Source organism: Balaenoptera acutorostrata, chromosome 3 (genome assembly GCF_949987535.1).
Source record: "Balaenoptera acutorostrata chromosome 3, mBalAcu1.1, whole genome shotgun sequence".
Classification (NCBI taxonomy): Eukaryota; Metazoa; Chordata; class Mammalia; order Artiodactyla; family Balaenopteridae; genus Balaenoptera; species Balaenoptera acutorostrata.
In genome coordinates this window covers 93,958,553-93,986,188 of record NC_080066.1, presented here as the reverse complement: position 1 = coordinate 93,986,188, position 27,636 = coordinate 93,958,553, and the positions used below count along the sequence as shown (strand labels likewise).

Here is a 27,636-nt window from a genome sequence, read left to right as displayed (position 1 = left end):
GTCACTGTTGTCCCTTCATCCTCACCCTCTTACTTAGTGGAATTCCTGAGTGGGTGCCTTCAGCTGTCCTTCCCCCTTAAATCCTGTTGTCCAAATCAGACGTGATCAGCAAAGAACACCTTCCAACTTTCTATGGCTGCTCCCCTAGCTCCCAGGAAGGTGTGGGGTCATGTCTCATACCTTCCTGGGGCCATTTAGTTCCCACTTGTCAGCAGTTCTGGGTGAAGCATGCATGAAGGGCACCCTCCCATCTGCTCCTGCTCCCCTCTCCCTAGGAGCCCAGGGCCTGGATGGGCCATGAACAGGGCTGAGACTCACCTGTCCATAGTTCCAGGGGCAGGGACAGATCCAGTTCTTGTTCCCTTGGTAGGAAGCTGTAATCATTCACGACATACTCCTGCCTCTGGGGTTCACTGTCCAAGTAGACAGCGTCTCCTGGGAATCAAAGTGGGAGAACACAAAGCAGAAAAGTCATGCCACCCTTCCTGTTCCATTCCCACCCCCAGAAGGCCCAGGGCCATGGAAACTGAGCTCTGGGGAGAGAACCCGGTGACTCCAAGAGGGGCATGAGTGAGGCATCTTGGGGAGACCCATCCCCTACCCCCCATCAACACCAGCGACAGGCTCAATAGGAACATGGGGTAGAAGTAAAAATTACCTTTGGTGGAATTTCTTGGTTTACAGAGCACATTTACCTCCTAGCCCCATTTCAAGGTTGAGGAAACAGGCTCAGAGTGATAAGTAACTTGCCCAAACCACACATAAGTAGAGTGAAATTTGAACACAGAGCCCATGTGAGTCCATGTTCCCTTCTCTTTCTGCTACACTCAACTAATCCTGGTTGGAAATGAGAAAGCTTGAACCTAGGGGTTGGCATTGACCTCACCATTCCTTCTGTAGGAATTTATTCTAAGCAAAGTATTTAGAAAGTGCGCAAAGATTTAGATACTTAAGCTGCTCGTCTGAGTGCTGTTTATAACACTGAAAAATTGACAACAACCTAAAGGCCCTGTCCTTAGGGACTAGTTAAATAATCATCTCCATCACAGAATTCTGTGCACTATTAATAGAAGGGTACAAAATTGTATATTTAGACAGAAATCTACGTTTGATATATTAAGCTTGAATAGGTTACATAATGTGTAGGGCACGAATTGACTTTTGTTAAAAACATATGTGTATGAACAGAGGATTTTGAACCCTATTCTAAAAGATGTTAGCAGTATTTTTTTTCTTTTTGCCTATTGGTGTTCTCTAGATTTTCTGGAATGAACACATCTCTTTTATGATATAAAAAAAATTTCTCTTTAAAGTTAAGAATGAACAAACAAAAGGCCGTGGGGGCAGATGTCCTCATTGCAGTGTCCTGGAACTGTCTGGAAGCCCTGCCTGAGCCTCAGGTGATGGTACCCTCCCCACTTCCTCAGAGGCAGCCTCAGACACAGTCTGAGGGGGGTGGGTCGCTGGTGGAGAAGGACTCCTGGCTGACATGCATTTTATCAGGTTTTGGGCCAGGGTGGTGAGAGCTGCAGGTTCATGGTTGAGAGCACGCACATCCCCCTCCATAGTGGGGACCAGCAGTGGCCTGAGACAGGGTGTGTGGGGCTCCCCAGCCAATATCTTGGCCGTGGTGATGGGGGAGCCACTGATCCTGACTTCAGCCCCTACCAATCCCTAGCCCCTATAGGTTCTCCCTGGGACCCGGGTGGGGTACAAGCCTGAAAAGAGAAGGCCCCACAGGCATCACTCTCCTCCCCACAGCTCAGGTGGGCCCTCAGTACAAGTCTGAAACCCCTAGTCTTGGAGGAGGCCGGGAGATATGCATGTGTGTGTGTGTGTGTGTGTGTGTGTGTGTGTGTGTGTGTAAGAGAGACACAGAGACTGGGAGAACAGAGAGACAGACAGACAGCTGTCCTCCTTGATTCAGTGGCAGTGCCTCTTCACCGGGCTGATAGGTAAGAGTTCTGAGCCGTTCAGCGACAGGGCAGTGAGAGGTGGTGAGAGATGTGAGGGTTCTGGGTTCTGGCACGACCCAGCAGGCCCCCTGGGGATAAGGTTGGGAGAGAGGGAGAGGGAGGAAGGGAAGCGGGGGGCGTCCTTTAAGTCAGAAGTAAGGCTTGGTTGAGTCTGGCCTCTGCCCCCAAAGCCCACCAGACCCGCTCCCTACTCTCATCCCTCCCTGCCCTTCTTCCTGCTCTCTCCTCCTGGCTCGCCCTTCCTTCTGCCCACACCGTGTCTGCATGTCTGCGGAGCTACCCCTGCCCCAAGGCAGATTTAGAGGATGGGAATTATCGGACATGTGGTGCTGGGACACTCTCTGTAGCTTTGTCTGTCTAAGACAAACACTAGAAACAGCCAAAATGTCCATAAGTAGGGGACTAATGAGAAACATTTGGTACGTCCAAACAGTGGAGTAATCGTAGCTATTAAAAAGAATGTACTGATAGGAAAATATGTCCAAAGTTGAATGGTTAAATGAAAAAAGCAAGTTAGAGCATGCTTTGTATTAAATAATCTCATCTGTGGTATATATTGTATAATCACACACGCATGCATATATGCATAAATACATATTTGATAAAATATAGAACATTTCTGCAAGGCTACACAAGAAAATGTTAACAGGATTTCCTCTGGAGGATGGAACTTGGAGATTGGGATAAGGTTTTACTTTTCACCTTAAATGGAGCTTTTCTTTCTTTCTTTCTTCCTTCCTTCCTTCCTTTCTTTCCCTTTCTTTCCTTCTTTCTTTCTTTTTCTTTCTTTCTTTCTTTCTTTTCTTTCTTTCTGTCCCTCTTTCTTTCTCTCCCTCTTTCTTTCTCTCTCTCTTTCTTCCCTCCCTTCCTTCCTTTCTCTTTCTTTCTCTCTTCCTTTCTTTCCTTCCTTCCTCCCTCTTTTTCTTTCTTCTTTCTCTTTCTTTTTCTTTCTTTTTTTCTTTCTCTCTCTCTTTCCTCCCTCCCTCTCTTCCTTCCTTCCTTCCTTCCTTCCTTCTTTCCTTCCTTCTTCCTTCCTTCCTTTTACCCTGTACTTCATTCCACAAATTTAAAATGGAATGCACTTATTGGTCTTATAATGAAAAACCTCAAGTTAACTTTAGAATGTATGATGATGGTAGATGTTAATAATAGTCAAACTTAATTGTAATAGTTTTCTTTTTAAGTAAAGATGACTTGGTTCATCATTTTAAAGTTCTGAATAAGTAAATAAATACCAAGGCTTCTCTACTCTGCTTGTTGGTGGTTGGGAGTGGATGCTGAGTACGTGGGATTGGGGAGATTTGTGGGTGGCTAGGGAGAAGGGGTCTGGAAATCTTTGAGCCTGGCTGTCTGTGGCACTGACAAAGGGGCAGAGATGAGGGAACCCACACGGTCATCCCACCTTACCTGAGCACCAGGGATTGAAGAGCAGGATGAACTCCCCAAGCTGGTAGGCCATGACAGGCCCCTGTAGGGATTCGATGTGAACCTTCAAGATGTACTGACCCACGGCCACCATGGGAGGGGTGCACAGGCTCACCTCCAGGGAGGTGGCCCCAGTGGTCTCCAGTGAGGCGATCCAGGGGCTCGGGCCACGATGACCTGCCAGGCTGAACACAGCCTGAGTCCCCTTGGCCAGGTCTGACAGTCGTCCTGAGGAGGGAAGCAGAGATGAGGACCTCTGCGGTGACCTCCCACCCCCCAAAATCCCCCACAACACACACACACATGGCCCCTGCGAGCCGGCCAGGGTCCTTACCAGTCTCAGCCAAGAAGATGATGTTGTCCAGGCCTGGCTGGAAGGCCCGGTTCCTGAAGTACAGGGTGATGTTGAAGGCCTGGCCCTGGCGAACAAGGAGGCGGTCAGAGCTGATCTCCTCCGTGTGGTTCTGCACGTTGTTCCAGGAGCTTTGGAGGTCGATGAGGGCCACCTCCAGCCCCGTGACAGGACAGCCAGGGCCAGACAAAAGAGCAAGGTTGTGGAGCCTGGTCCAATCCTGTCCACCACTTGCTAGTTATGCAAACTCGGGAAAGAAACTTAACCTCTCTGAGCCTCAGTTTCCAAGTAGGTAAAATAGAATCCATGATACCAGCCTTACAGGGTTGGTATGAGGATTAAATGAGGCTCCAGGCGTGCAAGTGCTTCTTTCTTATTTCTTTCCTCCCTTCCTTCCCTGCTTCTCTGACCCTCTATCCCCTTCTCCCGTAAGGAGGTGCATAGTTTTCTGCCTCTGTTTGACTCCTCTTGTAGGCCTGGCCAAGTCTGATTGCTCCCTTCAGTCTAGCATGTCTCCAGATTCACCCCAGCATCCACTTTCTTGGACTTAACAGTTTCACTTGACCCTGCACCAGCCTCTAGATCTGGGAACAAGTCCCTGGGGTAGCTGTCCCAGGTTAACTGTCCCTGGGTTAGCTGCTATGCTTGAAGCAATTTGCTGGCTCTCTGACTACCACTAACGCTATGTGCCCAGTGCCCTGGGAGCTGGGATGCTGAGGACAGTCCCAGAAAGGCCCACTCCCAGCCTTCTGCAGCTTCCGCTAAAACAGAGACTGACCTCATTGTTCTCCAAGTGTGCCTCCCCCAAAGGGCTCCACTTCTGACTTCTCCATGTTTAGCCGTGGTTCTACCACGGTCCCTAGGCACCTGGGTTCACAACCCTTAAATCACAGTTGACTTACCCATCTTCTTCTCAGTCTCTATCCGCTCTTGTGTCATAACTCCCTTCACTCCTTCCCTTAAAAAGTCTGTGGTATCCATCTGTCCCTTTCCAGGTTAACACAATTCCGACCTCCTCACCTCACTCCAAGTGACTATAACAGCCTCCATCAGGTCTGCTTCCTACTTCTCCACATCACCCACCCCTTAACACATCACCAGATTATCTTCCCTCAAGATAATTTGATCATCCTTTGCTGATGATCAAATACATTTGGCCATCCTTTTGCTTTAAAAGTCCACAGCCCAACATACAAAAGGCACACTCCTTAATCTGACACTCATGACCCTGCAGACATAGCCTTAACTTATGCTTGCATTCTCACCTCTCACCACTCCCAGCATGGGCCCTCTCCTCCAGCCAATCTATCCCCAAGCAAATGGTAGCCCTATCTGTTCATGTATTTTGATCCTATAAGAGCCACAACTCAGAATGTTCCTTCACTATAAAGAATTTGTATAACTCAACAATTAAAAAAAAAAACTCAAATAAAAAATGGGCAACTGATCTGAGTAAGCATTTCTCCAAAGAAGATACACAAAAGGCCAATAAACACAAAAGATGCTCAACATAGTTAATCATTAGGGGAATGCAAATGAGATACCACTTCACATCTACTAGGAGAGCTATAATAAGAAAGACAGATAATACGTGTTGGTGGGGATGTGGAGAAATTGGAACCCTCAGGCATTGCTGGTGGGATTGTAAAATGACACTTCCATTTTGAAAAACAGTCCTCAAAATGTTAAACATTGAGTTACTATATGACCTAGTAATTCCTAGGTATATACCCAAGAGATAAAAAATGTATGTTCCCACAAAACCTGTTCATGAATGTTGACTGCATTATACATAATAGCCAAAAAGTGTAAACAATCCAAATGTCCATCACCCTCTTAATGGATGAATGAAATGTGGTATAGCCACACAATGGAAAATTATTCAGCCATAAAAAAAGGAATGCTGGGACTTCCCCGGTGGTCCAGTGGTTGGGACTCTGTGCTTCCACTGGAGGGGGCACGGGTTCGATCGCTGGTCGGGGAAGTTCCGCATGCCGCACGGTGCGACCAGAAAGAAAGAAAAAAAAAGTTACAAACACGATTTAAGAAAAAAAAAAAAAAAGGAATGCTGAATATACTATAACATGGATGAAACTTGAAAATGTTATGTTAAATGAAAGAAGCCAGACACAAAAGGCCACATATTGTATGATTCAATTTATATGAAATATGCAGAATAGGCAAATCCATAGCAACAGAAGTCGATTAGAGCTTGCTAGGGGCTGGGGGTAAGGGAGAATAGGGCATGACTGCTAGTGGGTATGGGGTTTTTTTTTTGAGGTGATGAAAATGTTTTGGAACTAGTTAGTGGTGATGCTTGCAAAACTTTGTGAATTTACTAAAAACAAAACAAAACACTGAATTGTACACTTTATATGGGTGAGCTTTATGGTATATGAATTATACCTCAATAAAGCTATTATAAACAAATATGAATCAAATCAACTGTACCAAAATGCCCTAATAAATAACAAACTTTATCCTTTTAACTTCTTTAAGTTATTTTGATTATTGTTAACATGTACCTTTCTCATAAACTAGTTGTTGTTTTATTATTGTTATTATATAAGAAATATAAACATGATCGGCACATTGTAGGTACTCCAATGTTTGCTAGGTTGAATAGAGTTTTCTATTTTTTTATATAATCACCCTGTACTTATTTCATATTTCAGATTCAGCCAATACCTACTGAGGGCCAGTCTACATGTGCTGGGCCCTGTCCTAGGCTCTCTAGGACAGTGATCTCATGGAATATTCACCACAACATTGGGGAGATGAAATGTCATGTCATCCACACTTGAAAATGAGAAAACCAAGTTGCAGGTAGGTTAAATATCTTGCCCAAGGTTAAACCTAGGGTAACTGGCCCAAGTCTGGTGCTCTTTCCATCACCTGGCAGCTGCCACCCACTGCTGGCCTTTACTCGTGTTCAGAAAGGACATCTGACCCACTGCCAGCTGGGAAAGCACTGGGCTTTTTCCTTCTAGGAAAAAGAAGCTCACCCTTTTTGGAGACCAACTGACTAGACAGAGATTGCTAACCGGCCCTGATTCAGGTTGGACACATGACCCAAACTACTCAACAGGTGTGGCAGCATCTGCCTGACAGCAAACGCTGGGGCCAAATCTCATCCTCTGGATACATCGTGGGTGAAGTTAATCTCTGCACAGGGATTAGTGCTATAGGCAAATATCAGATATTCAAATAGGAGGTACATTTAATATTGGACATATTTATTCTCCTTGATGGGAGTGCAGAATGGGGTGAAATGATCAAGGAGGTAGAAGGGAAATTATAGGAAGAACTTTTAAAGTAATTGATCTCAGGGTCTATCCTAGAGAGACACTCCCACAGGAGCACAAAGAGGCATATTTAAGAATGTGCATTGCAACATTGCTTGTGTAACTGAAAAATGGGAACAACCTAAATACCCATCAGTAGAGGACTGGATAAATAAATTACTTACAGCCATACTGTGGAATACTATGCAAAGTGAAAAATATTGAGTTAAATCTGTAGGTACTTAGGGGTGTGGATAGAGCTCCAAGTCATACTGTTGAGTGGAAAAAAATCAAGTTGTAGAAAAATATGTACAATATGATGATACCATGGGTATGCCAAAAAAATAAATAAATAAGAAACCACACAAGATAATCCTATGCATTACATTGAGCATATATATATATGAATATAAATGTATAGATGAAAGACTGGTAACAGTGGTTTCTCTGGAAATGAGCCTGGGTTGGGGTGGCAGTCAGGGGACTGTAGGTTTATCTGTAATTATTGCGTTTTTTTTTACTCCAACTATGTATTCATTATATTTCTTGTGTAATTAAAATTCATAAAAATTTAAAAATAAAAATTTAAACACAGGGGACTTCCCTGGTGGCACAGTGGTTAAGAATCTGCCTGCCAATACAGGGAACACAGGTTCAATCCATGGTCCGGGAAGGTCCTACATACCGCAGAGCAACTAAGCCCGTGGGCCACAACTACTGAGCCCGTGTGCCACAACTACTGAAGCCCGGGCACCTAGAACCTATGCTCCGCAACAAGAGAAGCTACTGCAATGAGAAGCCCACGCACCGCAACTAGAGAAAGCCCACACACAGCAACGAAGACCCAACACAGCCAAAAATAAATAAATAAAATAAATAAATTTATAAAAAATAAATTTAAACACAAAAAATAGTAAATGAAGATGAAGCTGTTACATTTGTAGAGCTTTTAGCTCATTCTTGTAAATGGTTTCGACTAACCATTTAGTCTTCATAGCACCTCTTTCTAGAGAGAGGAAGTTGATACAGAAAGAAGGATGGTGGGACTTCCCTGGTGGTCCAGTGGTTAAGACTGCACTTCCACTGCAGGGGGCTAGGGTTCTATCCCTGGTAGAAGAACTAAGATCCCGCATGCCGCATGGCACGGCCAAAGGAAAAAAAAAAAAAGAAAGAAAGAAGGATGGTGGTGGGAATGTGAGCCACTGACCCTCTGAAGTGGAGGAAGAAGAGAAGAATGAAGATTCAGAGAATTCTGGAGCTGGAAGACAACTTCAAGATGGTTTGGTCCCAGCCTCATTGGTCAGACATGGGGACTGGAAACTAGAGAAGTGACTTGTTCAGTGTCAAAGGGTCAGCTGTGGGACTTCCCTGGTGGCACAGCGGTTAAGAATCTGCCTGCCAATGCAGGGGACACGGGTTCAACCCCTGGTCCGGGAAGATCCCACACGCCGCGGAGCAAGTAAGCCCGTGTGCCTAACTACTGAGCCTGCGCTCTAGAGCCGGTGAGCCACAACTACTGAAGCCTGTGCACCTGGAGCCCGTGATCTGCAACAAGAGAAGCCACCACAATGAGAAGCCTGCGCACCACAAAAAAGAGTAGCCCCTGCTCAAAGACCCAACAGAGCCAAAAATAAATAAATTAATTAAATTTAATTTAAAAAGAATAGTACCTTGTAATACTATAAAAAAAAGAAAAGGGTCAGCTGTAGCAGAGAGGGCAGGAGCCCTGACCCCCTAATCCCTGGCCCTGCCCCGTCCCACGGGGCTGTGGAAACAGGCATGTTGGCACTCAGCTGTTTAGCTGGCTTACCTGCCAGCCTCTACCTGGTCTCTTGGTTCTCAAGCTACCAATGATTTCTCCTGTTTTGGGGGTTTCTACTCTTTCCGCCCCCGTTCTTTATTTGCTCCTCCCTTCCTCTGAATCCACGCTCCTCTTGACTTCCTACAGTCTCTCTGACTTCCTTGGCCCTGAGCTCAGCAGCCCCATGGGCCTTGCCTACCTTGCGCCGTGGTGGCTGCCTTTGGTTCCCGGGCTGCTCCCCGCAGGACAGCTGGATGGCCTGGAGCTTCAGGAAAATGGTCCTGGAGTGTCTGCTTCCCCTTCCACCCCCAAGACTCCAGGAGACAGTGTGGCTGCTGCACCACCACTGCTTACTGGGCAGATCGCAACTGGTTTTCTCACTTGCCGTCCGGTTTTTCTTGGCAGCAGTGTGTGGCTGAGAGGAAGTGTGGAGGCCAATGAACCGTCAGGGCCTTGAGCCATGTGAGCCTTTGGTAGCTCTTGGGCAATGCGGCACTCCCTGGCCGGTGCTGTGCCGTGATGGGGGAGCCAGGTGGGAGAGGTGGGCTGGTGGGGCCTCCAGGAGGAGGGAAGAGGCCCTGTGCCCCTGCAGGGAGGAGTACCAGGGTCCCAGGACTGTAGGTCACATGAGAGAGCTCTCAAGCCTAGAACTTGGCACCTGAGCCCTCTCTTTTATCCTGAAGAGTCACTTTCTGGACATCAAATGAAAACGGAACCCACTCTGGAGCACCCTTGGTATGATTTGTTGGTATTTGGTTTTTGGCAAAGATATTGTCTTGAGTGAGACCTGTCAGGTCCAAGGTAAATTTCAAATAAAAGCAGTAGAAAAAGAAAATGAGAAGATTCATGGAGGAGTTTTGGAAATAGGTGAGAGGGTGGGAATGCCAGTGATGACCTTGATTCTAGTAAGACAAGTACAAGTCTCTGGAGGAAGAAAAACACAGATGGGGGAAGAGAGGCAGAAGGAGCGGGGAAGGGCCCTTCATAGGGAGTGGGTGGCACACGGGAAGCCCCCTGCACCCGCACCGACCCTACCTTTCCCTCCTGTGGGACCCTTCCCCCTGCTTCCCCCGCTTTCTGGGGCCCTAAACATCTCTCCTCAGGAACCTCATTCACCAGCATTCATCCTCCCTCCTGTCTTTTCAACTCTCCCTGTCCCCAGTCAGCTCTCATATGCAATTCATCATCTGACATCTCCACACCCACCTTCAATCCAGAATGGAACTCCTCCCCTCTCCCCTTCCTCCTGCATCTCTGGTTTTGGTGAGCGAGGACAGTGCCCGCCCAGTCACTCAGGGGGAAATCTGGATGCCCTCTCATCCTTCTCCGTCTTTCTGCCCTCCCTTAGCCCAGCAGTCGCTGAGCCCTGTCCAGTCCTGATTATCTCCTACAACTGGCCCCTCCTCCCCGTGCCCTTGGCCCTGCCTTCATTGAAGCCCCCTTGCCTGGACAGCTACTGCTCGCCAGTCTCCCACTCATTCTTCTTCCAAATGAGTCATCAAAGTAAGTTTTCAGAAGTGCCGATTCAACCAGGTTGCTCTCTGCTTAAGAGCCAACAGAGGGTAAAGTCCAAACTTCTCAACATCAGCTTCAAAGCCCTTCAGGAACTTTCCCTTCCTGCCTGAAGCCCAGGGAGGCCAAACCCCTTCAGTTCTCAGATGGAGACCTGCAGTCCGGCACCTCAGTTCTCCCGCACATGCATCGTTGGTCTCTCTCTTTCTGAAATCTTCTCCCCTCACTTGTCTACTTTCTGCGTCCAAGCTCAAGCATCAAAGTCTCCCTGACACTCTCTCTACCATAACAGGCTCTTAGGGGCACCCCCTTTTACATTTCCTATCAGTCTACTCACATTATAAATACTTACCTATATCTCCCCCAGTCCCCCTTGAGGCCATGGCCTGTGTCTTATTAACATATTCCCAGGGCTTAATCATGATACTGGCTAAATATTAGAACTACTAGTAGAACTAACTAGTAATAGCTTTTAAAGAACTGTTTTACTTTTTCATGTGCACTATCCCACTTAATCTTCACACCATTATTTAATGTCTTTAATATTGTGCTTCACAACTTACAAAGCTCTTTAAAATATACTTTCTCATTTGATCCTCACAGCAACCCTCTGAGGGGAGGTGGGGTTGGCACTGCTTTATTGTTGCTAGCATTTTGCACACGAGGGAGCCAGAGCTCTTTGCTTTATATCAGCAGGGACCCCAAAGCCACCAGCCAAAAGGACATGAGGACAACGGTCTCCGTGAACGCCATGGGGGATGGGAAGACCAGCAGTCAGGAGACAAGGGTGCTGGCCTGGTTGTGCCTCTTTGTTGCACGGCCCAAACACTTCTTCTGCCAGTTTATCTGTGGGCACCCCTGCCTGGCCCAGCCGGCCCCAGGGGGTTATTAGGATGAAGATGGAGAGGCAGGTCGCTCAGGACCTAATCGCAGGGCGCTCTGCGGCAGTGGGCATGAACCCCGGCATCCTGGGCCCTGGGGGATGTCGGAGCTGGAAGGGAGCTTTGAGACTGTCAAGCTTGTCCAAATGAGGTGGGAAAATGAAACCAGACAGGCTTCCCACGTGAAAAAAACAAAAGAGGAAAACACAACAGTGTATTTTTTAAAGCCAATTTTTAGGTGGGGAGAGAGGAAATTATTTGCAAGGTCGACTGGGAAGGCAGAGGTGGCTAACATCCCCATTCCCCTTGGAGACCTCTGGGAGGCCCAGGAGGAAGCCAGCCCACTGTTCCCCCTCCAGTGACACAAGTGACACAGCCCGGGAGCTCTGTGCCACCAGACCTCCTGGACAGGAAGGGCAATGACTAAACAAAGGAGGACTGGCGCTCAGCAGACGGAGCAAAGGTTTCAGGTTTCCGCAGGCACCAGCCCAGGTTCCAGGTCTCCTGTGGGAGGGCAGGGCGGGGGGCCACCTGGAACACAGCAGTGACAAGCAGTGATGGAGCCAAAGGCACTTAATGGGGATGGGCGCAGCTGGTACCCAGGGTGGAGTGCAGGTGTGCAGGCTCCTGCCCTTCTTGCCCAAAGCAGCCTGCCAAAGCAAAATAAATAAAAAGCAGAGAGGAGGAGGAGGAGGAAGAGGGGGAGGGGAAGAGGGTGGCAAGAGAAACCAAGTGAACCTGCAGAGCCACCAAGCAGGGTGAGGGGGGGCAGCAGGTTGAAGGGCCCACTCTGAAAACCTGCAGGAAGATGCTCTCCTCTTCTGTGTTTCTGGATTTTCTAAATCCCGTGATGGAGATAGGTCCATTTGTAATGATAACTTTAGTTTTTATTTCCTTATTGAGATATAATTGACATATAATATTGTGTTAGTTTAAGTTTATATTCATCTGATATGGTGTGATGTGATCACCATCACAGCATCAGTTAACACCTCTATCATGTCACGTGATTATCATTTCTTTTTTTTTGTGGTGAGAATATTTAAGATCTGGTCTCTTGGTAACTTTGAAGTATATAATTCAGTATTGTTAATTATAATCATCATGCTGTGCATTAGGTCTCCAGAACTTATTCATCTTCTAACTGGAAATTTATATCCTTTGACCAACACCTCCCCAATCCCCTGCCTCCAGCCCCTGGTAACCAACATTTTACTCTCGGTTTCTACAAGTTCAGCTTTTTTAGATTCCACGTATAAGCGGTATCATACAGTATATGTCTTTCTCTATCTGAATCATCTCTCACTTAGCATAATGCCCTCAAGGTCCATCCATACTGTAGCAAATGGCAGGATTTCCTTCTTTCTCACGGCTGCCTAATATTCCATTGTATACACCACATCTTCTTTATCCATTTGTCTGTTGGCAGACACAGGTTGTTTCCATATCTTGGCTAGTGTCAATAATGCTGCATTGCACACAGAGGTGCAGATGTCTCTTCGAGATAGTGGTTTTATTTCCTTTGGATATATGCCCAACAGTTGAATTACTGGATCATATGGTAGTTCTATTTTTAATTTTTTGAGGAGCCTACATGCTGTTTTCCCCAGTGGCTGCACCAGTTTACATTCCCACCGACAGTGCACATGGTTTCCCTTTCCTCCACACCCTCACCACATAAATACTCGTTATCTCTTGTCTTTTTGATGATAGCCATGTAATGATAACTTTCAAAAACACAATGAAAGGGGGGAAAAGACCAGAAAGATATGTGTCAAATGTTAGCAGAGATTTCTTCTGGGATGGGGAAGCTATCAGTGATTTTCCTTTTGTTTCTTTTCACTTTTCTGTTCTTTCCAAATTATCTAAGAAGAGCACAAATGATCTAGAGAATCACAGGAAGAAAATACGAAAGAGTGGCTCCCTGTTCTTAAAATAACAAAAACACACATGATGAAGGAAGAGAGGCTGAGGAGCGTCAGATTGGGGAGAGGGAGCGGGTGAGGGAGCAAGAAGGGGAGATGGGGTCAGGGAAAGTGTGGCCCTGTTTTGGGGGGCAGCCCACTATGAAGTGCTTTCCAGTCATCCTGGGACCACTGCGAGTGGGCCCTGCCCCGACGTCCCCAGGCTCTCAGGCCGGCAGCAGCTTCTGGCCGGTCCCTGCAGCGCCACAGTGTCCTCCCAGCATGTCCGGGCCGCCCTCCCCAGACCTCCCTCCAGCCTCTGCTTGTGGGCTCACTAAGACAATTTAAATGGAGAGACCTGGGATCTAGGATTCCAGAGAGGCTGGTTTAGAGGGGATCACGCTGCACTTATTTTGTGGCTGCGGATCTTGCAGGAGGAGAGAGAAGACAGGAAGAGCAGGGAGGGCCCAGCTACACAGGTGGCAGTCAGGCCAAGAGGACCAGCCAATAGCAATAAGTAGCTTGTTAGCACAGAAAAAGGAACACTGATGATAGATGAAGCATTTTTATTGTCTCTTCCCGAGATGCACAGTGGTTCTAACAGCACTTCCTTCACCCCCAGGCAGGCAGGGAAGAGGACAGAGAAGGAGCAAAGGTAACACCACACCCTCAGGAGGAGAAGAGAGCAAAATGGGCCTGGAGGGATAGGGGGGCTGAGAGGGTGTCAGGAGGGGGGCAGGGGAGGGGCTGGACGACTGGGAAGGCCTGAGGAGGTGGGTGTGAGGCTCAAGAAGCCCTTCCTGCAGCAACGAAGATGAACCTGTAGCCCTTGATCTCGTTGCTGCTGATGAGGACTTGCAGCCGGTGGGGTCCAGCTTTGATGGGGTAGAGGTCCAGTTGAATTTGGATGGTGTGTCCGGCCACCAGAATTCCAAGACTGAAAGTCAAAAAGGGCCTGTTAGAGCCTTGAGTAACTGCTTGGGTGGGTGATCTGGTTTCCCCTCTTCGTCGGTAGCACCTCCCACACCCACCCCCACCCCTCAACACCACTGAGCTCAACCTTCCACAAGGAGGGTGGGAAGGTGGGGGAAAGGAGACACCATCCAGGAGACTAAGGACCATCCTATGACCCCATGAGGCACCCCCTTATCTAAGAACAGCATGAGACAGGTGGGTAGCCATGGTACTTACTCATTTGTTATCTGCCCGTTGATGAGGCCACTGCCCTGCAGAACCATTGTGCAGTGACTCAGAGCCACCAAGAGGGTATTGGTGAGCGAGATGTGGAATCTCAGGGCCTTGCCCACCTCGGCCCTCTCGGACACCTGTGTGGAAAGAAGACGGAGATATCACGGGCAACTGGCCTCATTTCTGCACTCAATTCAGCAACCTCACTTCCCCATCCCTCTGATGACCACCAGGGGCTGCTCACTTAGCACGAAGACACTGCAGGGGTGAGAACATGAGCCCACAGTAGTCACAGTTAACACATACACTGGCCTGCCTTAGAAGCTCACAGTACTACTGGAAGCCACCACCAGCTGGGAATTGGCACCAAGTGGAATCTATTTCCCTCCCCGTCATCTAGCTCAGGATGGCAATTAGATTTCAACTTAAGTGCCAGCTCCAATCCGTTAGTTGTGGCTGATAGGAATGGTGTGTTAAAAAGGATCCTGAGGACAATCCAGAGCCAGTGAGAGGGTCGTGATTGATTAGTAGTGTCTGACACAGGCATGGGATAAGGAAGTGGTGTCATGTGTGCCATCCATGTGCCACCGGTGATGTCACTCTGAGGCCCAAGTTGCAGGATATGTTAATGGCAGAGCCAGGACCTGACCCAGGTGTCCTAGACCCCAGTCAGGATCTTCCTCCCATGCTGCTCTGTCTTTATATGCATTAGCAGACCCACTCTGAGTTTTTCCAGGTGTATTCAGTGCATCACAAGTGAGGTCTGTGTCATAGGGCAGCATGGCCTTGACTTGTGAGTGGGAGGCAGGGATCCATCCTACTCACTTCTAGAGCCCCAGTGCCTAGCACAGTGCCAGCCAAATGATGGATATTTGGTAAACGAGTGTTGAACTGAAATGACTCGACCACCCAGATCATACTGGGGGCATGTTCTGGCTCAACCAGAGAATCGAGGAGAAGGAAGAACACATCCTGACTTCTCTGGAATTCAAAGAAAAGAAACAAGTCCTTTGTACTCTAGTGAGTGTGCCAAAGTTGAACAAGGTCAAAATAGCTTTGGCATCCAGCATGGTCACACAAATCATCCCGGGGTTCCTTAGCAATGGGGACCAATTAACAGCCTACTTGGCATCTGATGTGTTTGCATTGGATCCTGTGGTAACCAGGGCTTTGTGTAATGGGCAGGGCCCTCACCTCAGCACCAGGCTTGTGTCTGCTCTTGTGATTCTGCCCACTGTTACCCCCTCCCCCCTCATGGAGGCTGCCTGCCATCACTTGGCCTGACGACCTCACAGCATGCCCAGGTGAAAACTGTCAGGTGGCCAGACCGTTCTCTTTCTGGCGGGGGTGGAGGGTGCTGTTGACAGATCCACCAGGTGCACAGCCAGGTGGGGATTAGGCAGTGGGCAAGGCCTTCAGGTAGAAGGGGAAAGTGGGGAAAGGAGGCTTCAGAGGAAGAAAAACCCTGGTTATAGGACATGGAGATCATCCCTGCCCTCCCCCATTTACCCTTCCCTCACCTGTATTCGTTCCTCACGCAATTGCCTTGCCAGCCACTCAAGCCTCTGAACGTGAAATGTGAGGCTCACCCTTCATTTGTTTCCTTCTTCCTTGTCACCCCTGTCTTATCAGGTGACAAGGAATTTGGCCTGAGTCTCTCTCAAACCTGTCTTCTCTACTCCATCTCCCAGATACTGCCTTTCTTGTCTCTTTGCCTCTGCAAAGCTACTTCCTTACTTAAAATGCCTTCAACTCCACCTCGTTTCTCTAGAGTGTCTTCCTGTGCATCCTCTGTAAAATGTCACCTCCTCTGGGAAGCCTTCCCTTTGCACAGAGTGCAAGGGACCACACCATACTGCACTTTAATCACCTGTCTGGTGTCCAGGGCAGGGACTGTGCCTTGTTAGCTGCTGTACCCCCAGCCCCTGAATTGGGTGAGTCAGAGGGCCCCTGGGCCCCATCTCTGTTCAGATGCCTTACCTCAGTAGATAAGTGGGGAGGCCCCAGGGAGATATCTTTTAGGACCAGCATGGACCTCCCTGTCTCCTCCACCTTGGCGATGCCAGACACACAGATCAGCTTTTCATCCATCAGTTTGTTTCTATAGTTGTTGTAGGGGAGCAAGAGCAGCCACTGTGTCTCTAAGCACAGACAAAATAACATCTTGAGTCCAGGAATGGGTCTCAGAAAGAGAGAGTGAAAATGTGTATGTGTGAGAGAGGAAAAAATAGTTTGTGTTTGAGAGACAATATGAGTGTGAGTCTACGTGCGTGTGTGAAAGTGTTTGTGTTTGTGTGTGTGTGTAAGAGAGAGAGACAGATAGTGCTTACCCTGCGCCCCCGACCCCCGAGGTCACTGCTGTGTTTCACCTGGTAGGATGGCATCAGAGGTACAGTACCTGACATTCAATCTCCTGCCAACAGCAGCTTCACTGCCCAATGTGTGTGCGTGTGTATGTGTGTGCGTGCATGTGTGTGCGTGTGTGTTCATGTGTGTGTGCGTGCGTGTGCATGTGTGTGCGTGCGTGTGTGTGTGCGTCTGTGTGTGGGGGGGTGCCTTGTTCATGGCCCCAAGCTTCCCTCCCTGTATGTGCCTTTCCAGGCCTGCCTCATACTCACCCTCCCCGAAGTCCAGGGTCAAGTGCACTATCTGTCTCCAGAGGGGCTCCCAGGTGCCACCGTCGAGCAGCAGGGTCTGCGCACAGAAATGCACCAGCAGGCGGATGGGCCCCTGGGGTTGGGCTCTATCTGCCATACTCCGGGCATGCAGCTTCGGCAGCAGGTCCTGGCCCCACTCAGGCTTCCTGGTCGGGTAAAGCTGCAGCTGTGCCAGCTGATCCTCAAAGCCCCCAGATCCCAGCAGCTCCAGGAAGGGTGCAGAGGCCCTCCAAGGGCCCAGCATTTTCCGGGAGACCTTCATGAACACAGATCGCTCCTCAGCGGATCCTGACAGAAAGGAGAGCCAGGAAAGACATCGGTGGGGACGGGTCAGGAGGACCAATGACCTTCTTGCTGGAAACAAGGCACCCAGCAACTCCCAGGTCCCCTCCGGAAGCCTCAACCACAAGAATAGCTGCCTAAGGAGACAATACAGCATGACGGCTGAGAACAAGGGGATTGGTGTTGCTTGGTGCTGGGCTCAAACCCTTGCTCTATCACAGTCCCTTCATCTCTTGGCGCTTGGTTCAGTCACATATAGCCCAGGGATGTTTCCTTACCTCATAGAGTTACCAAAAATTTGGGTTAAATGAGTTCATGATTATAAGCACTGGCTGGTGTTTTTTGTCATCTTTTGCGGAGGCGGTGGTTAAGTGGTGATGGTTTCAACGTGAGAGCCATCCTCATGTCCCTTGGGAGGCAACACAAAGCAGGTTACAGCTGCCCCCCTCCCTGAAACACTGGGGCCCCAGGCACCTTCTGGGTACTTGTAGGAGCTGGTGATATTCTGGCTCTGGTCTGACCCTACCATCTTGGTGCTGATTTCCTTCCCGATGGAACTGATGTTATGGGCCAGGATTTCCTGGGCCTGGCCATCCTCCAACAGCCAAACGACTTCACCAGAGTTCACCTCAGCATACACAAATGGGGTGTCGTAGGGCAGGTGGACCTTCCCTTCCCTGATGGCCTTTACGGAGGCAGGGCCACAGTGGAACGACCCTGTTCAGGGAACAGGAGTTGTGGACCACTAACTTGGCTGCTGACATATGGACCAGGGCCAGGGGGTCCTGGCCATGGGAGGTAGAGGTAGGGAGATGGGATGGGGAGGGGCAGCGGCATTAATGACCCTCATCCACCGGGTGCTCTCCAGTTCCCATTAATTCATCTGATGCTCACAGTCACCCTGGGAAGCAGCAGTCATCACCTTCATCTTCCCTACTTTACAGGTGAGGAAACAACTGAGAGGTCCAGTGACTCATCAGCTCACCCAACTGCCAAAGGCAAAGTTAGACCCCTGACCCGAAGTTGTCTCTGCTACGACTTTGGAAAGCGGATGAAGTGGGAAGGGCATCGTTCCTTTCTGGCCTCCTGCTCACGGGGTCAGTCACCCCGACCAGCGTCCCCACAGAGCCCGGACCCTTCCACAATGGTCTGCTCTCACCACTGCTGGTTTGCTGGGGAGTGGGGTCCAGAACCTGCCACCCGTTGTATCCTGGAGGGAGATCTTTCCGGATCATCCAGCACTCGTTCCAGACATGGAAATTCCTGCAGAAAGCAGTAAGGAGAAAAGGACTCACGTTTTCAGAGGATTTGCCAGGTATCAGACCCTATACTGAGTGCTTTATATCATTGTTTCTTCCTTTTTTTTTTTTTTTTACATTTTATTTGGAAGTAATTTCAAGCTTATAATAAAGTTGCAAGAATAGTACAAAGAACACCCTTATACCCAGTTCACCTATTGCTAGCATTTTGCCCTGTTTGCTTTATCACTAGCTTTCTTTCAGTGTGGATGTGGAGATTTCTTAGAATAGGGATCTTCCCTTGCGTACTCTTGTACAGTTATCAACCTCACACATTTAATATTGATACTATCCTTTTATCTACTTTACTGTCTATATTTCAATGTTGTCAGCTAATAATGTCCTCTATGGCAGGGGTCCCCAACCCCTGGTACCGGCCCGTGGCCTGTTAGCAACTGGGCCGCGCAGCAGGAGGTGAGCGGCGGTGAGCGAGCGGAGCTTCATCTGCCACTCCCCATCGCTCGCATTACCGCCTGAACCACCGCCCCGCCCCTTCCATGGAAAAATTGTCTTCCACAAAACCGGTTCCTGGTGCCAAAAAGGTTGGGGACTGCTGCTCTATGGCATTCTTTTCCACCCAGTTCAGGATCACACATTGCATTTAGTTGACCAATACCCTTTGTGTCCTTTGATCTGGAAGAGTTCCTCCGGCTTTGTTTTATCACATTGACATTTTGAATACAGTATGTATGTATTTATTTATTTATTTATATCAGAGTGGCCCTCATTTTGGACTTGCTTGCTGTTTCTTCATGATTAGATTCAGCTTATGTGCTCACAGACAGAATTCTACACAAGTGACATGTCCTTCCTAGATACACTACTGCTCATTGACCCAGAGAAATTTCAGCCCTCGAGGAGCCCAGAGAGGGAGGGAGCTCCAAGGACAGCAGCTAGTTCTCATACAGTTCAAAGGTCTTACCTGGAAACTGGCTGGAAAAGCAAAAACAGGAAATCAGATGTGGGGTAGAGCAGAGGAGAAAGGAACCAGAGGAAGCAACTAGAGATCCAAAAATAAAGGGACATACAGAAACACAGACTTATATACACATACCTGCAGAGAGTGAGTGGGGCAGGGAGAGGAGAAGTAAGCAGAGACCAAAGGAAGTAATGCAGAGGCAGCTAGTCCTGGCTTTGCCCTGACAGAGAAACAGAGAAATGTGCAAACAGAAAGGCTCAAAGAAGGAAGAGTCAGATGAAACAGATTTTGAGGTCAGTATTCAGAGGACGCACGACCTATTCATTTGGTTGCCAGCTTCAGAATACATTATCCCATAGTCTTCTATGTCTGAAATGAGCTTGATGTGATGATCTGATTAGCCAGAACAGCTTTCTGGCTGGGGGACTTATTCTCTGAGCGTCGGCAACAATGTACGGGGCAATATTTTCTCAAGGCCAGAGAGCATCAGGTCAGAATTTTCCTACCCTACCTGGAACGGAGCAGAGACCTGTAGGAGACGGTGCCCCTTACCATATTTTGTCTCGTTTCTGAGTTGGCAGCATCTCTGCATGTTGGTCATAGTAGGTGTCGATGGTCAAGTTTGCATCCACGTTGTGTGCAGAGTGGAAATTGGAAACGACATGCGTAGGAACACCTAAGCATCTCATTACTAAAGAGAAGAAAAGCATGGGGACTAACTGTTTATTTCAAGAAGAATCATTGGTCTCATGTGCATACTTTCTCACTTTCAAGCTGGAGGAGAGAAAAAGGCCAAGATTCTTGCAGATCCATACCTGTAACTCCTTTATCCTCAGAGCACCTCACCCAGGCCCAGAACCTTGTGGCCTACCTGCCCTATCCATAGTCTCCATTCCACCAGGAGAAAGAAATCATTTGAGGGTCACTTAACAATTAACAACAACTCAATTTATCATTTAGGGATTTTTCCATTCAGCAGCTTTCCAGACTAAAAACAGAGGACCTAAACACAGCCAGAAGAGAAGCTGTGTGACCTTAGGTAACTGGCTTAACTTCTCTGGCCCTTAGTCTTCTTAAATGAAGAGTTGGACCAGATGATTTTCAGTTCTGAAATTCTGGATCTGTAATTATACTCAAATAAAAGGGTTTGGAAGAAAGAAAGAAATTAAAGCACAGATAGAAGAGCCAGATAGACGTATAGAGATACGTGGAAGACAGCGATGAAGGGAACCTTGCATGTACGAGGCAATGACCATCTTTGATAAGACAACAGCACCCTCTTGTGGCTTCTCAGAAATCACACAAAGCAGCCACTACATCGCTATCATCCCCACCACCACCACCACACACACTTGACCAAGGCCAGATGAAATTAAGCCGAGAGCCAGGTGTGACCTTTGGAACACAGGTCCCCACCTCTGCAAGCAAGGTGAGGAGTTTAGAGAGAGGTTTATCCCACCCCTGTCCTGCTTAGGAGCAGATGGTGCCCACTGAGGCTGCTGGGAGGATTGCAATGCTTTGAAATGTAAGAGGACTATTAAGATTGACCAATCTTTTTGTTTCGATTCATTGAAGATCCCCAAAGGACGCCAGCTGTCCACAGTCGCCTATCCACTCCCAGCACAGCTCCTGGGCTTTTCACAAACCTTTAACCCTTGGTGAGAGTTAGACCAGGGCTGCAAGTGGCCAGAGGCAACTTGGCAGGGCAGCTTTCCCCTCGCTCAAAGGTCGTAGACTCTAGGGCCTAGCCGTGGGGAGTGGCTCGGAGGTGGAGCAAAGATGCAGACCTAGACCTTCTCCCTCTCTTTGCAGGGTCTAAAGGCCTGCGCCCCCCTCCTTAACACCTGCATAGTCACGGACATCCCGGCCCAAGGCAGATTTGGCTGTACTAAATACTGGCACTGTGCTGAGCATCTTCCCGTGAAAACAAATGAACAAAATGAGGTCACTTGATTTGAACACTCATATTTAAACCTCTCCGCTGTCTGTAGCACCTGTACATAACTGCCAAGCTATGTTGCCCCTCTCAGAAAAGTCTAGAACTTTGTCTTTGGACCCTGTCTCTGTCCTTCCCATTCTGTGCTCCCTCGTTCTCCAACTCAGAGTCAACACATCGGTTCAGTAAACATTTCTTGAGCATCACAATGTAACAGGCAGCACTGTGCAAGGTACTCCTGCCTCTTGGGGGAAGATAGGCAGGCACCGCAGTGCTTTCCATCTTTCCCTCATCTTCACAGATAATCTGATCAATGACTTGGGACTAAATTGTAAATAACTGATAATGCATAAAACATGGATGCTCCTTAAGGGTAGTCAGCAAAGTAGTAAATCTCTCATTGTAACTCCTCAGGAATCTCTCTGAGAAGTGTTTGGGAGCCACCAGCTCTGCCCACAGATGAGATCAGGCTCCCAGATTATCTGCTTGCACCTCAAGCTTCCCTCAACCTGCCCCTGACTCTAGGCTCACCTTGAGCTGAGAAGCCTGAGCAGGTGTCAGAAAGAAGTCAGTTTTGCCTCCACTTTGGGACCACAAGCTCCTCTATCCAGGTGACCATTTTAATAGCCTAACTGCTCCATCAAGGAGACTGAAGAGTGGTTGCAGCAGGTCACTCCTTCCCTGGTTATTGCAGGATTCCTTGAGACTATAGAGTGTGCTGGTTAAGAGCCAAGTGAGCACCACTCCTTAGCCATGGGGCTGTGGACAGGCCACAGTTAACTCAGGTGAAGTGGAGATAATCCCAGCCCGACCTCGAAGAGTTATCACAAAGGGTCAATAGGTGATTCTGCATTCCCATCTCCCCCTCACTCACCGGTACACGTAACAGCTGCAAATACCCAGCACTGCCCATACCTCACAGGCTGCCCGCCCCTGGCCGCCCACTGTCGCAGGATGGCCACGCTGCCTGTCCACTCCAGTGGGTGACCCCCTGGGAGTAGTCCTCTCTCCAGCTCCCCTGCAGCACACCGCTGTCGTCATTGCTGTTGATCTGCAGAGGAGAGACAGGTGGGTTTTCGCGGTGCAGTGGGGGGGAAGCTCAGGCAGGGCCGGGGAAGCCTCTGGCCTTACCATGGTGCTCACCACCCTGCAGACATACACTACATTGTTCCACTGGGAGTAGTCTTTGGATGGGTTCTCTAAGAAGTACAGGCTCTTGTTCAGAATCTCAAAGCGGATATCTATGATGTCCTCTTCAAACTTCCAGGGGATTTCAAGGAAGAACAAAGAGAAGAGTAAAAACGTCTAGAATTCTGAAGCCAAGTCAGTAACGCCGACGTTTAGGGATGGGGCTAAATATCAGACAAGTTCCTGCCTTCAAAGAGCTTGTAAGTCAAGTTGGGAATGTGTTAAGATTCAGAATTTTGAAGAACTAACCTGTGTGTTTCTGGTGGAAAATGCAAATGGAATTTGGAGAGATGAGAGTCAGGTGAAGGCATCAGAGAACACTATTGGAGCCGGTGGGCTTGGAAGGACAAGGTAGACAGGAAGAGAGCGGGGTGGAGGCATTCACCCAAGGTCTTTGGGCGTGATGGGTACCAGAGACAGAGGCTCAGAGATTTTCCTTCTGGAGGACTTGCGAGAGTAGGAAAAGATCGGATGGATACATATAAGGCCAGGCACGTGAGGAGAGGGAGAAGAGCGTGGAGAACCTTCAAATCAGCTAGAGGGCTCAGTGCTGATGGTGTGAGCACAGGAGAAGCCCGTGTACACTCATGACACACGTCTACAACATGTATTTGCTACATGTGTCGTAACCCTTTTGGCTACCAAATGCCCTGGTATTTTTCTAAGTTTCAAAAAATTACACAAGTTGTTGGAGAACAGGGAACCTGATCTTCCTCAGCAAGGCTCCCTGCTTCCTGCCCCCAATCCACTCTTCCCTCCCAGTGGGTGTGGACAGGGCTGAGAAGGCAGTGGGAGGCGGAGAGAAACTATCCCAGCCGTGGCTGGTGGTTGAGAGTAGAAAAGTTGCCCAGAGTCAAAGGTCCCCTGCTGTGTACCCTAACTGGATATTTGGTGTTATTAAAGAATTGCTGTTCATTATTTCAGTTATAATACTGTATTGTGGCTCAGTTTTTCAGAGAGTCATCATCTTTTAGAACTATATTTGGAAGTATTACTTGATTAAATGATATGATAATTTACTTCCCAAAAATCCAGTGATGAGATGCGAGGAATGGGGGAGAATACACCAGGGATCGGCAAAGTTTTTCTGTAAAGGACCAGATAATAAATATTTTAGGCTTTGCAGGCCATAGGGTTTCTGTCTCAACTACTCAATTCTGCCATTGTAGCATGAAAGCAGCCGCAGAGGATACCTACATGAATGAGCGTAGCTGTGTTCCAATGAAATGCTATTTATTAGACACCGAAGTTCAAACTTCATGTAATTTGCACATCACAAAATACAGTTGGCCCTCTGTGTCCGTGGATTCTACATCCATGGATTCAACGAATAGGATCAAAAATATTAGGGAAAAAAATTCCAGAAAATTCCCAAAAGCAAAACGTGAATTTGCTGCACAGTGCCAGCAACTATTTACATAGCATTTACATTGTTTTAGGTGTTATAAGTATCTAGAGATGATTTAAAAGTACATGGGGGGCTTCCCTGGTGGTGCAGTGGTTGAGAATCTGCCTGCCAATGCAGGGGACACGGGTTCGAGCCCTGGTCTGGGAAGATCCCACATGCCGCGGAGTAGCTAGGCCCGTGAGCCACAACTACTGAGCCTGCGCGTCTTGAGCCTGTGCTCCACAGCAAGAGGGGCTGCGATAGTGAGAGGCCCGTGCACCGTGATGAAGAGTGGCCCCCGCTTGCCACAACTAGAGAAAGCCCTTGCACAGAAACGAAGACCCAACACAGCCAATAAATAAATAAATAAATAAATAATAAAAGTGTTTAAAAAAAAAAAAGTACATGGGAAGTTGTGCATAGGTTATATGCAAATACTATGCCACTTTATTTTTTATTTTTTTATTGGGGGGTGAACTTGAAAAGAATAGTTTTATTGCTTTGCCAAGCAAAGGGGGCCACAGAGGGCTAATGCTTTCAAAACTGAGTGTCCCGACCTGGAGGGGGTAGTGAGGAGTTTTATAGTAATGGTTCAAAGAGGAGGGTGTGATCAGCTCATGGACTTTCTTCTGATTGGTTGGTGGTGAGGTAAGTGGGAGTCAGCATCATCAACCTTCTGGTTCCACCCGGTCCTGGGTCCTGCCAGTTGTGGCAGCGTACAGTTAACTTCTCCCACCTGGCAGGGGTTTCAGTATCTGGTTTCAGGACTTAATGAAGCTCAGGTTCTTGATGTCTCATGGCAGAAAGAATTCAGTGAGAGACAAAGTGATAGGTAAGAAGTGGGTTTATTTAGAGAGATACACATTCCATAGACACAGCGTGGGCCACCTCAGAAGGCGAGAGCGGCCTATGTCACTTTATACAAGGGACTTGAGCGTGCTTGGATTTTGGTATCTGTGGAGGCGTCCTGAAACCAATCCTCTGCAAATACTAAGAGATGGCTGTGTTATTTTTTAAAAATTCTTTTTTTCAGCAGTTTATAAAGTATGAAAACCATTCTAAACTCTTGGGCCATGCAAAAACAGGCAGTGGGCCACATCTGGCCCACAGGCTATAGTTTGCAAATCCCTGATATAGATGAAACAAAATACACCATAAATTGGGGCTTCCCTGGTGGCGCAGTGGTTGAGAATCTGCCTGCTAATGCAGGGGACACGGGTTCGAGCCCTGGTCTGGGAAGATCCCACATGCCACGGAGCAGCTGGGCCCGTGAGCCACAATTGCTGAGCCTGCGCGTCTGGAGCCTGTGCCCCGCGACGGGAGGGGCCGCGATAGAGAAAGGCCCGCGCACCGCGATGAAGAGCGGTCCCCGCACCGCGATGAAGAGTGGCCCCCGCTTGCCGCAACTGGAGAAAGCCCTCGCACGAACCGAAGACCCAACACAGCCAAAAATAAATAAATAAATAAATAAGAAAATCCTTTAAAAAAAAAAAAAAAAAAAAAAAATACACCATAAATTGATCACTATTGAAGGTAAGAGGTTCATGGAGGTTCGTTATAGTAGCCTGTCTACTTGCATTATGTTTTAAGTTTTTCATAAAATATTAAAAACTGAGAAGGAAAGACATCTCCCCTTCCCTCCTTGTGCCTCCCACTGGATGGGAAATTGGTCCAGCACTGCACATCCTGACTTCTGTTAGTGGCACTTCATAACCTAATAGAGTTGTCTAAGGCCCACTTCAGGTGACAGTGTTACCTGCCCATAGTTCCAGGGCCAGGGGGTGATGACTCTTTCATGACCACTGTAAACAAAGCCATAGTCCATCATGATATACTCCTGCAGCACTATTTCACTTGGCAGGTAGACGTCGTCCTCTGAGCAGTTAAGAATAGCAGAGGGGGCAAAGCCCCAAACCAAGAAACAAACGGTAATAAAATTAAAAACATTAATGACAGTATCTTGCTGGATAATCAGATAAGCAATGGGTTGATGGCAATAGAAATCAAGACTGGACCCCTTAAAAGTCTGTGTGCTTTTCTAGAGGCCAGTGATATAATCTATACTTTAAAAAAAGATGATCTTTTCTTGGTTATAAAAACAGCAAGCTTTTCATAGAGATTTGGAAAATATGGATGACAGAAAGAAGACAATGAAGATCACCCCTTCTTACTACTCAGAGACACCCATCATATGTGTTCCATTTCCTGATTGATTTCACTTAACATCACACCATGAACATTTTCATCATGCCATTAAAAATTCTCTGTAAAGATGATTTTTAGTGAGCACATGGTAACACACTGCATAGATGTGCAGCATTTTAACTTCAGGGCTTTCTAAGTAGATCCTCACAGAGTGTTCCCAATGGATCAGTTAGAATTACAACCTGTGAGCAAGTTACACCTGCACTCCAAGGGTTAAAAAGCAGGATGAAAGTCCCCAGAGGGTGGGATGTGCTGTGACCAGGGCCCTGAGAGATCTCCATCTTCAGAGTGTAGGGACCAATGACTGCATCGGCCGGTGTGAAAAGGGAGACAAAGAGCGAGTTGGCATGAATGGTGAAGTCAGAAGCACTCCAGACATTGCCTTGTCGGGCCTGGGTGAGCAAGAAGGTGGCTCGGGTCCCCAGCAGCACTGTGGGCTCTGGTCCTGTGTAAGAGAGAATGACCCCAAAGTGAGGTGCAAAATCTATGTGACGCGGTCTCAGGGGAACTGGGAGGACCCTTACCTTCTCCTACCGCTTGATAATCCTTTTACTGCCTCTGGGTGTCCTTGGACACGCACTTAAGATCTGTGGGCCTCAGTTTTTTAATCTGTAAAATGGGATCGTAGTAGTACCCACCTGAAAGTCTTGTCACAGGGATTAAATGAGATAATGTGTGTGAATTTTTAGCACAGTGCCTGTTGTGTATTTAAAAGTTGTCTGTTATTATCACAATCTTAGTTTGCTGAGTTGGCCAAATCTTTTCTTAACAGCACCAATAGGGTCCCGGGGGTCCCAGGAGAAGAGAGTGGAGGGCGGTTCAGAAAGGAGAGGCAGGGGCCCTAGAGGTGAACTTTGTCTTGGGGAGGGGTGGGCTCACCTGTCTCAGCCACCAAGGTGATGTAGTCGGTCCCAGAGTGGAAGGGTCGGTTGAAATGCAGCTGGATTGTGTAGGACTCGCCGTGGCCCACGATGAGCCGCTGCAGGCCCATCTGCTGCGTGTGATGCTCCTGGTTGTTCCTGGCGTTCTGCAGGTCGACGGACCTGAGCTCCAAGGCTGCCACTGGGACGGGGGGTGGGGGGGGACAGGTCACTGCCCAGTTGTGGCTCCCTGGGCTCAGCATCCCCTGCCACTTCTTGACATTTCGTGGCACCTGGCTCTGACTTGGGTAAGATTGCTGTCCAGATCTTAGCCCTCTGCCACCTGCCCCCTAGTCTCAGGACTCCGCCTCAGAGAGCATTTCAGCCTCGTGATCCCGGTGACCTCTGGACCTGGACCTGGAGCCACAGTGCTCAAGAACTGGGGTCCCAGACAGCACAACGTTTCCAGATAACTGAAACTTAACCTCAAAGTGCCGCCATGCACTCTTAATCACTTTTGTTGACAATCTTTCTAAAAATTACTCTGTTATCCTGAATGATAGAAGAAAGAGCATACTCGA

At 48.2% G+C, this 27,636-nt stretch overlaps 1 protein-coding gene across 1 annotated transcript; it reads right to left on the bottom strand.

The window, feature by feature from the left end:
* Nucleotides 1-33: 33 nt before the first annotated feature.
* LOC103011508 (protein-glutamine gamma-glutamyltransferase Z) lies at nucleotides 34-27,318 on the bottom strand. Its single transcript, XM_007173625.2, is given in 17 exon segments — nucleotides 34-83; nucleotides 319-435; nucleotides 3,384-3,629; nucleotides 3,736-3,907; nucleotides 13,946-14,072; nucleotides 14,327-14,460; nucleotides 16,304-16,464; nucleotides 16,942-17,268; nucleotides 17,737-17,979; nucleotides 18,422-18,525; nucleotides 20,032-20,170; nucleotides 22,290-22,400; nucleotides 22,403-22,466; nucleotides 22,547-22,675; nucleotides 25,747-25,865; nucleotides 26,395-26,640; nucleotides 27,075-27,318. Coding segments are annotated over 17 exon segments (2,733 nt in total).
* Between the last annotated feature and the right edge of the window lie 318 nt (nucleotides 27,319-27,636).